This window comes from Scaptodrosophila lebanonensis, unplaced genomic scaffold (genome assembly GCF_003285725.1).
Source record: "Scaptodrosophila lebanonensis strain 11010-0011.00,11010-0021.00 unplaced genomic scaffold, SlebRS2 tig00000024-arrow-pilon, whole genome shotgun sequence".
NCBI classification, from domain to species: domain Eukaryota; kingdom Metazoa; phylum Arthropoda; class Insecta; order Diptera; family Drosophilidae; genus Scaptodrosophila; species Scaptodrosophila lebanonensis.
Genome location: NW_022060538.1, coordinates 11,632,575 through 11,644,024, shown reverse-complemented (window position 1 = coordinate 11,644,024; position 11,450 = coordinate 11,632,575). Strand labels below are relative to the sequence as shown.

Below are 11,450 nucleotides of genomic sequence, written 5' to 3'. Positions count from 1 at the left end.
TCGGCTGATGAACGTCCTTTAACTTTTTCCATGCCTCGTACGAAGTGTTGCAATTTTTAATGAAGCCCAATTGTGAAGCTTTTACACTTAGCGTTATAATTGCTAATGCCTTTTCATCTTTTGGCCTTGAACTCTCAGTATTACTAGGTTCAGCACCTGATGCCACACTCCACAATTCCGCGTGCACTAAGACAGATCGCATCTGTATGCTCCATGAGTCATAGTTATGCTCTTCCAATTTGTCTATTTGATATAGCGCACTCATTTTTTAAATGTTATATTTCTTGAGTCACCAAACGATTACTATTTCACAATACTTTGAACTTCTCCTATGAGCCTATATGCCCTGGGCCCATAACCTATTGAATAGATTATATATTCGCTGAAAAGGGAAGGGCTCAGTAGGAGTAAAGTAAAAGACAATAGTCGCGGACCGCCGTGCGTCTGTTCGCTTTAGAGTTTTATTGGAGACTGACACTTTTGCTATACATATTCTTTATGCTTACATTCGTATGCAACAGTGACAGATAACTTGTAGATAACATAAGATTATTATCTGCTTATATTAACATGCGTGCATTGGTACTTATGTTTGTATTGATTTTCAACAGTTGTGGGGGTTGGGTTTGTGCATTTTAGAGTATACATTTGGAAACGAAATGCTTATACACACGATTAAAATTAAGAGTAGAACATACCCTACTTATATTATATTTACAATTTAAATACTTTGGATCAAATGATGGTAGCGTATATACCATTACGTTTCGGCCAAAACTAATGCCATGCTGCATTTCGTCTGCCCTATTGTCTCAAACACGTGGCGTTATTTTCACCCTCAGGCCATCCTTGGGGCGTAGAATCAGCTCGCCCAGCAAAGTCAAGTCCTCGCGCCGATCCACAGCTTCAATTTTGTATTTACGCAACACGGTCGAAATGACGGCCTTCTCCTCCAGAATGGCAAACTTCTGCCCAATGCAGTTGCGCGGCCCGGCACTGAAGGGTATGTAGGCGAAGGGATGGCGACCAGCGCAGTTTTCGGGCAAGAAATTGTCGGGATTGAATTGCTCGGGCTTGGGGAAGATGCGCGGATTGCGATGCAGAGCGTAGGTCATGATGATGGCCTGAGTGCCAGCGGGCACTATTTTGCCACCTATAGAGAGAAATGTTCCATTTAGATATTGTTTTGGGCTAATCAAGGAATTTGTCTCACCAATATCGACGTCCTCGCCGACCATGCGCGCCATCATGGGCACACTGGGGAACAGTCTGAGGGCATCCTTAATGCAGCACTCCAAGTAGCGCATATCCAGCAAATTCTTCATGGTAGCTGGTGTATCGCGGTCGTCCCCAAAAATGGACTCCAGCTCTTCAACGACGCGTTCTTGATACTCTGGATGGGAGCCAAGCAAGAACAGCGTCCAAGAAATGGCGGCCGAAGTGGTGTCATGGCCCTCAAACATGAATGTGTCCACCTCTTCGCGTATGTCCTCGTTGGACAGCACTGTGCCCTCCTTGGAGGCATCAATCAGCAGATCGAGGAAGGCCAAACGCTTCTTCTTGCCAAAATCATCATAAGCATCGGGCTCATTATTATTATTGTTGTTGTTGTTGGATATCGCCAACTCGTTCTTGCGCTCACGTATGACCATATTGGAGAAGCCATGGAGAGTATTAATGTAGCTCTGATGCAGCTTGTAGTCCTCAGTAAGGCGGAAGATCAGATCGCTTTGCAGCCAAATCTTTGCCTGACGGCTCTGCACAATCGAACCAATGCTATAAAACGGAAAATGGCAAGAACATGACACTTTTTGTAGTTATTGAAATTTAGTGAAGGGTATGCGTTGATGTGCGTATGTGTGTGTGTGTGTGTGTGTGTGTGTGTGTGTGTGTGTGTGTGTGTGTGTGTGTGTGTGTGTGTGGGGCGTGGCCCTTCCGCTTGCTGTTATCAACGGCGCTGCCACAGCCAACGAACCATTGACATCTTAATCTCACATATTTTGCACATGAACGCACACCACCCTACAAAATGCCAGCCTTGTCTCTCCAACTGAATGTATGTCTATCTGTTTTTCTGTCTGTCTGTCTGTCTGTATGTTTGTCTCTCACTCCTTGACAGCTGCACTGACAGCTTTCGATATTAAATTGTATCTGCCAGTAGCTGTTCATAAAATTTCCACCATTTGAGTGTGTAAGTGTGCAATTCAATTTATGAAATCATATTATGTTTTTTAACACACATACCTCTTTCTAATAGCTATATAAAGCTGCAACATTCGTTTCAGAGATCAAATCGAGAAAGCAAACATGTGTTTCCCAAATTATTAAATTCCAAATCTACCTTATAGCTTAAATAAAATATATTTTAATCTGGAAGTATCATTCCAGTTTTATTTATATATTTAAGTAATGTATTGGCTTATTAAACGTCCGTTTTAAATGTCGTCTGTACCTCAATAGCTTTACCTAAATTTTTATTTATTTATTCTTGGAGTATATTTATTCTTGGAGTATATTATAAAAAAAAGCTCCTAATGATTATTGATTGTATTATTTTCTGTACGATTAGTTCCTTTTTATTTTAAATGATCTTACGAATGGCAGAAGAAACGTACTACTTCTATATATTAGCTTTCACCAAGTCAAAGAAAAAGTATTTGTTAGTCTTACCCATAAACTGCCTTCACGTACTCCGACTCGCTATTGCTTTGGGCATAGATGCGTCGACCCATGGCGGTTTCTGTGGCAAAAAGATGACTCGATTAGCTGAATATTGCTCTCATTGCATCAATACCTACCACAAACAATGTCCAAGGTGCAGAGTGTTACGTAGGGGAATAAATTGAACGCCTCGCTGCCCAGCTCGACGGCTAATTTGCGGGCCAAGACGGCGCTCTGCTCGTTGAAGACATCAATGAAATCGTCCAAGATTTTGAAATGGAATGCTGGTGTCAAGATCTGCAAAAAATCAATTTGATATTTTATATTCTCAATTGTCAGAACAAATTCTACTCTTAGAATAAATTCTACTTATATTGTAATTTTCAACATATTTGTATAAATTTAAATATTTTCTGAAAAGCAGTAGTTCCTAGTAAAAAAAAGGCATTTCTGAAGATTTCTTTATCAATTTAAAAATATTATTGTATCCGATTTTAACCTGAAATATATAAATCTACATAACTTCTAAATACAATGATAATTTAACTGATAATTGGAACTACATTTTAAAACACAAAAGGTGTCTAATTAATTCCAAATAAATTTTTTTAACTTGACATAAGAACCCGAATATAATACTGACGAATTCTACGTAGATGTCTACTCGTATTACAATTAATGGTGTTTTTATTAAATTGAAAAGAATATTTTGCATCATCATATACTTATATATGAAATTATTAAAACTAGTTATATTTTGGTATGAGATTTTGCTTTTAAAAGGTAATGTCGGTGCAAAAGCTAGACACAATTAAATTGCATTTATTTTCGGCTTTAATACATAAGTGGAGTATAACTTAATTGCGTCATTCATGCCGAGTCGCAATCAAACATATAACTAAGCATCAGGAAACAAGTTTGATAATTAATGGAATCGAATAAACAAGAATTTATTCAGCTGCAAGTGCTTGACACTTTATTTATTCACAGTAACAGTGAGGAGCAGACAATATAGTAACTGATGTATTGACGAGTGTGCAGGCTTACCTTTCTGCGGGAGTGCCATTTGCGGTCGGTACTGGTTAGGAGCCCAGTTCCGAGCCAAGGATGCAGATAGTCATAATCGTGGCTTTTGTTCACGAACTTCTGGCTGTTCAGTATGGGCTGCAATAAGGAACAATAACAATACCATTACCAATTAATTGAATTACAGACTGAATTGCAGACTTACCTCGACGGTCTCGGGCTCAAAGAGCAGTACTCGGGGCGCTGTGCCCTGCCAGACGCGATTAATGCCAATACGCGTGCCCCAGAGCTTCTGCATGCCTATAACCCGATTGAATAGCTCTGCAATAAAGAAAAAGAACCGAAAAACCAGTTATTTTACGAGCAGTGGTAATTGACACGCTTATGCCCGCGCAGTTCGCAGCTCTTGCCACGTCTTTGTGGGTGACTGAGTGACACAAACGAGCGTTTAAGTGCGCGTTAATTTTTATTAATGACTCCGAACAAATTTGCTGTGACTGCTGGCAGCTATTGTTTGACACATTCTATGGGAGCTGTCTAGGCAATTACTCTGGTTGGTGTGCGAAAAGCGCAATTAAACCAAAAATAAATATAGATATGTGTATATATTTAGTATAAAATGTATCAAGGTCGTCTGCATCTCTGCTCCAGTTGTCAGCATTGTGTTAATTTAATGTTGTACTGCTAGTATCTAAGCATAAAGGGCTGCCACTGGGTTTCTACAGCGTTGCGCATGCGCAGCGGCACGTTGCTCATACGCCATGTCGGCTGCAGCATCGGCCGGCATTAATTATATCTGACACACACATATGCACATACGCACACACTCACACTCTGGCGTGACCATTCATTGGTGTCTAATAATCATTTTATGTAACTCACATTGAATTGCAGAAGACCCCAAAATCATTAAAAAAATATATACAACACCCAGCGAAATGAAGCGAGCTCTTTATGATGACGCCTTGGACGGGTTTTGGGTTGCGTTGTCGCTCTTTATGTTGTGACCACTTTGTGGTTTGTCGGAAGTTTGCATGGAACAGCAATCATAAAAGAAATGAGCAGCAAATTTCGTATGTGAAAACAAAACGCGATTCATATTATTTTTGCCGGCAACTCATTAACATTTCGCTCTCTTGTTTACATGGTTGACAACAAGCAGTAAAAATATTTGTTCGTTTACGCAGAGTTTCTTTCAAATAATTTACAACAATTACGATAGTCATTTGTTCGCGTAATTTTTTGGCAAATTTTTATAATAACTTGTCGTGCTGACATTGAAGAGCTGTTTGCTGCACAGTAATCATAATTTTGATTAAATACACTACACTTAAGAGATCATTCGTTTGATTACAATTTTGGAACTGGGACTGAGAGAGCGAAGCCTATTACATTATTTTGTATTATTAAATGATTAGATCAGAATGCATTTCTCACCTTCTTTCAACCGAATTCTATATCTCTGTTTCGTCATAAAAACAGTTTTCTGGAGCCATCTCCGAGACCATAATTTCCTCGACTAACTCTAGAAATGTTCCCCTGAAAGGGCTATCCAATTTCAAGTCTTAGTTATTGTTTTTCATTATAACTCTTATTGTTTTGTCATATACAAGTATGTTCGGCCGTTAGCCGACTTGGCTTAATTAACTAAAACTTAATTAGGAATTGCATAAAAACAAAAAATTACTTTGTGAATATTTGAGAAAAGTTGCTCTCAAATTAAAAATATTTGTATTATATTACATTTTCTATTATTTAAACAACTTTTTATAAATAATATGCGTTCCTACATTTCAGAAATGACAACACATTTCAACTGATATAGAGGGAAAATATACTTCCACTACGATCTTTTTAATAATTATAAGTTACCAAAAATATATGAATATTTGTAAAAAGAAAAATAAATTGCATATCTTTTATTAAACAAATTATGTTAAGCTTGGTGGGGTTAGTCCTATTTGATTGAGTATAGAGGATAAATTTGCTTCTTAGATACTTAGGTACTCTTCACAATTTTTAAGTTTCCTTCTGAATATAAATTGAATTTGAATCTCTAATCATCTTCAGACTTAAATCAATATCGAGTTTGTTAAAGGCAAACTCTGAGCTTTCATTTACTGTGGGAAAATTGGAGAAACGCATATTGTGAGTTTTGTTTATGATTTCGATAAAAATTAAAAATATTTATTTAATATTTTAGATTAGTTGGCTTTGGCGCCAAAACAGTTGAAATGTACAGAGAAAGGCTGACCTAAGTCAACAGATCTGGGAGCTATATTTAAGCGCTAATATATTCAAATGACCGTTGCCCAGATCGACTGCAGGGTCTTCCAATGTCGTATACAATTGAAATATTTGTTATTTCTTTATTATGCTTTTGAGTGCTGTTGGTGACCAGTCGAGTAAGTTGACTGCATTCAATGCCAAAAGCCATAGAAACACCCACAACCACAATTGTGGCTGCAAGACGATACAAGTCGGCACTGAAAGCAAATGTTCTTAGCATTAGAACTCACATTCCAAACACGATAAAGGCCTTGTGGGCAGCCAGCACTATGAGTTTGGTGCTTGTCTCAAAATATGATTTAATAAAAGTGCTTTAAGCACCCGTTGCTGTCAGAGTTGGCATTTGTGGTGCGCCAAGGTGACCTTCGATGGTTGTCGCTGCTGTAAACAAATGAACAACCAATTGTTGCAACATCATTTTATCTAACAGCAAAAAAATAAACCTCACACACACACATCATAAAAACAAATTTGCGCTTTTGCAGCCTCTTAAAGCTACTGCTTTTTTGTATGTTTATTTTATTTAATTTTTTTTTTTTGGATTAATTGCAGAATTTTACGATTTGTGTGTAACGTTTTAGGTACGTTGTACTTTAATTAAATAAAAGCAGACTGAGCTAAAAAGCTGTTTAATTTGTGCACAGGCATATGTCAATAAATTAAATACAGCACATTCCTTGACTGCCTTGAACTCCGCTGCAGAAGCGCATAAATTTAAAATAAGAATATAATTTTTAAAAAAGTTTTGCAAAAATTTGCATTTTATTTGTTGCTGCGTATTTTTTTAATGTTCTTAGAGTTTGTAGATGAAGAGACAGCTTTACAAGATATTCATACCGTTTTATTTTGTTTTTACTTTATACATGAGGCTGCGATTTGAGACGCGTGCGTTGAAACTTGTTTCTGAATGTCGGACAAAAATGATTAAACTCGATACTTATGTTATATAATGTGATGTTAAGTTGTTGGTAAATAGCTAGGGGAAACATGTTGATCAGAATGGAATATTTTTAATGAATTCAATCTTATATAATCTGTTTCTGTATACTAATTTTGTTGCCACAAATAAAGATTAGTTTTTAATAAAATTTAGTTGAAAATATTCATCCTTGCATAATTGAAATGTAATTTCATCTTAGTTTACATTTGTGCGTTTTTCTTCCGCTATTTAATTAATTGATGAAAAGCCGAAATAGAATCCTACAAGTATGCTTCTTTTAATTTCAATTGCATTCCCGAATCGCATATAAAAAATAAGATATACTCGTATATTCAGTCTTATCGACTTTTATTTTTATTTCCCTTTAATGGCAGAGGTTGACAATCGAATTCAGTTATGGAAATTACATGATAAAAAATATAAATATATATTTAATACATATTAAATTATCTGATACAGGTTGATACAATTTGTTAGCTCTTGTTACTGCTCCTCATTTTGTATACTTAATTGCTGCTTACACTCTTTCCAATCGCTACAGTCCATTAAAAGTTTATTGAACGCACTCGCCGCTTGTAATTATTTTTTCCAAATGTATCGATGGCTGTCAGACGCGTTTGAATAACATAATATATAAGTATATTGATTATAAAGTTAAAATGTAACAACCCGATCTTGATTCTTTCAATAAGCAATAAACAACACAACCAGTTACATTTAGTACACAAATTACTTTTAAATAATTAATGCGACGGGCTGAGCCTTGGGCTCCATTTTTGAAGATGCTGGGGGCCAAAGAAACTTGAAACTGATCCAGCAAGGCAAGTCACTTGAATTCGATAAGAATTCTAAATCCAATGCTCAGGGACGCAGACAAAGAACTACTGAGACGGAAGCGAATTACACATTTTATTTCATATCTAATGAGTGGTAATTTTTCAAATGTGTATTTTGAAATTCATTTCCTACACGCTTTGCCACTCGAACTGATCGGTGAGTTAATCGAGCTAATGGTCTTAGCTTCAGCTGACGTTGGAGATCACGGTACAGGTAGTTGCTGCAACAGAGACTGCCAATACTCGTACTTTGTTGTGTTTACAATTTTCTATACGATGGTTTTTTTGTATTTTCGGCCAAATGCGTTTCCGCATTGAAATTTATGTTAATTTGTTTGTTGCTGCTTTGAAGTTTTTTATTTATTTATTCAGCGAAAGAACTCACGGAACTGCAAAAGTAAAATTAGACGGGTTTTCGTTAGCAAACCTTTGAGAAGGCAAATTAGTTGCTAATAAAATTATTGAACGCTGCAGCAGCTGCCGCAGCATTTCTAATACTAGTTTTTTTTCAGCTCTTAACAAAATTCGTGGCTGATTTTGAATGTCAAGATCAAGCGACATGGCTTGGCATGGCACGTCCGCCTCAACCGGCAGATCTTTTGTCTGTTAAGACTTTTTCAAGTTGTCTGCGTGAGTTTGTTATTTTTTTGGTAGAGCTGTTTATGTCTATTTTTTATAACTCTTCGAGTGTGTATTGTTGGTGTGATTATTTAATGGTTTATAACTGGCTATTGGTGTCTGGGCCCAACAGCTCAGTTCTTTATGAATTTTACCTTTCATAGCACCAACGGCTAATTTTGTTTTTTTCCAAACTTCTTTTTCAATTAGTCATTGATTTAGGCAGCCACAACGCATTTCCGCTATTTACAAAAACTAAAACAACAAATTCATTTTATATTACGCTTTTAATGGTGAAAGCTCAACCCATTTAGTGTTGTTGTTACTCATAGCTGTAAATCTGGTTATATATCAAGTTCAAAGTTGGAGCTAGCAGCTGATTTACGATTCACGCTCTTTATGTACATTTAATTGTACCATTTGACCGAAGAGCGGGGACTAAAAGCATACAATTTTGCTTTTTTTTCAAGCCTTCTATAATTATGTAACAACAATGAAGGCATTTTATGACTTAATTTTAGGTGAGAAGCAGAGAATGTGAATCTATAGTATATGGAGAAATCGAAAGTTGGAAATGCTAACCACTTGTTTTGATGGTGCTGGCATAAAAGAAATGTGTTTTATTTAGCTAAGTAGGTCAACTATTGTAGGAGGAAAAATTTAACTAAAATGGTTATTTTAATTAAATTATACTTATTTTTGGAAATATAGTATTTGCTTAACACAACTTTAAATTACAAATAAAGTTGAAAACTTTTTGACCTCAAAGGTTGATGACATATAAGTAGGATCATAGATTAAATATTCAATATAAATAGACCTCAAAGGTTGTTGACATATCAAAGATTAAATATTCGATAGGAAAATATTCAAAAGGAAAATACGGATACATGATGAGAAAAAGCAGATTTATTTACACGAGGCATATTGTACCGAAGGTTTAGTAGAAGTGTCTAGTATTTTAATCATCAATATCAAATTTAATCTTTATGTGTTTAAAGTGCAAATTATTATTAGCATTTCCTTAACAGTCCTTAATAATACTATTAGCAGAGAAGACATTTTAAAATTGTTCACTCCTTGTATAAAAAATTTATCGTTATAAGAATAATTGAAGAAAAGTGAACTGATAGGACTCAGGTCGAATCAGCTATTAGTTTTTTAGTCGTATGTATTTTTATATTTTATGCATTGCTATGTTAAACGAATTAGTCACTTCGCATTTGTTTAGTTTTAATGAGCGATGGGATTCCCGCTTATACATAAATACTATACTACTACTATCATACATCATTAATAAAAATGTTAATTTTTCATTAGTTACGTCATGTTAGTAATAGGGTTGTTCAAATATATACTATATATACTTATATGTCTGGGCTAAGCAAAATCGCACTGGTAATATTATATAAGGAATAAGGAGTGTCCTCTTAAGGCGATACTAAAACATTACACACTTTACATATTTAATTTCTTGTAAAATTTGTATTTTTTCCCCCTTTCATCCATGAAATGAGCCGAATAATCTACACATGCTCGTAAATGAATCTTATTTTAGTTTGTCATTAAGCACATATGCTGAGATAGATAAGGTTTTAGGTAATTGAATAGAGTCATTGTTGCTTTTGATAAACAGATGTCATCAACTATACGGCATCCATACATTCTCCTTGATTAGTAAAATTATGTTTTGTGAGCACGCTTTAAAACAAATTGCGTTACATTTATTCCACTGTTTGTTTGTTTATCAAGTTTTTGTTTTTAGGTATTTATTTTGATGAGCCGCTACCTACAAATATTTAGCAATGAGGCGAAAGGGCCCCAAACCTGTTAATTGAATTATAATGTTTTATTTCGTCGTCCAATGCAGTCTCTTGTCAATATGCATTTCAAAATTAGCGGCAATGCAAATTACAACAAATTTTATAATACACTGCATTTTTTTTTTTTTTTTGAATTCTAGAATTTCTTTTAGCACTTGTCTGTGTTTGTTTAAATAATTGCCCAATTCACACTTAGTCACGCAGTTACGGCAGCAAAAATTCTATTGAACGATAGATTTAAAATCAATTGAGCATTAAGTGAAAAGAAAAGTGAAATGGAGATATGTTTTGGGAATGGAAGAATTCGTTAGCACTCCATAAAACTAAATGTGGGTGTAGTTGCCTATCGGAAGCAACAAAGCGGTTTTTCGACAGGTTATATGTTTGGCATGATATTCATAAATTAGCACCTCTGACGACAAAGATAGCACGCTTTATTTACTATGATATTTGCACTTTAAATTAATCAATTCAGGGTTATAAGAAACTACAGAATAATAATAAAAAATACAGAATTCTTTTGCGTATGTTTCTTTTAAAAACTATTTTTTTCAGCTTACCATCATGATCCACATTCATTTCGATGGCATTGCCCAGGAAGGGCATGGCAGCAGGGCCAGGAATTTTTTCAATGAGCTTTACCAAACGCGCACGTCTCTTATTATAGACCACTAGAAAAATGCTGATGGCGGCCAGCAGGAATATGGTCAATGGCGAGTAACCCGAAATCACTTGAGCCGTTTTCGTGAGCAGCACGCTCTCGGCCATGAGAGAGGTGAACACTTTCGAGGACATTTTTCAATTTATTGCGATGCTGATTGTCACGGTCTATTTAAAAACCTCCATGCACTTGTCACACAAATATTTCAAAACGCGCGCCTTTTTGCTTAAAGTCCCGCTTCATATGCAAAATCAATTCACCAAAGACACTCCTCGTATTTAATTGCCGCTGGCTTGGGAAAGAGACGCTTCCGAACTCCGACACAGACGCTGGTCGTATGTCAACTAACAAAAAGTTTGAGATTGCATAAAAATTTAAAAAGAAGTGCTAAATTTTCGGCCAACGTTTCGGGTTTCGAGCTGCCGTTTGTCGGCGACTGCGCGACTCCGGCTTTTGAGTAAGTAAGTGTATAGTACGTGTGTGTGTGTGAATTTGTTCGAGCAGTTCGCGCACGCTCAACATAAAAAGGTATCAAAAAGTAGTAGAAAATCTACTACCAATCACCAGCAACACTCACACCACTGCAGAGCTAAAGG

At 35.9% G+C, this 11,450-nt stretch overlaps 1 protein-coding gene across 1 annotated transcript; it reads right to left on the bottom strand.

Moving 5' to 3' along the window:
• Positions 1-668: 668 nt before the first annotated feature.
• On the bottom strand, positions 669-10,988 carry LOC115620583 (cytochrome P450 4c3). The gene is made up of 7 exons (XM_030513888.1): positions 10,754-10,988; positions 3,893-4,008; positions 3,709-3,825; positions 2,799-2,958; positions 2,671-2,740; positions 1,214-1,776; positions 669-1,153 (listed from the first exon to the last, which is right to left on the bottom strand). Exons 1-7 carry the CDS (start codon positions 10,986-10,988, stop codon positions 813-815), a joined length of 1,602 nt encoding a protein of 533 aa, XP_030369748.1. The 3' UTR covers positions 669-812.
• Between the last annotated feature and the right edge of the window lie 462 nt (positions 10,989-11,450).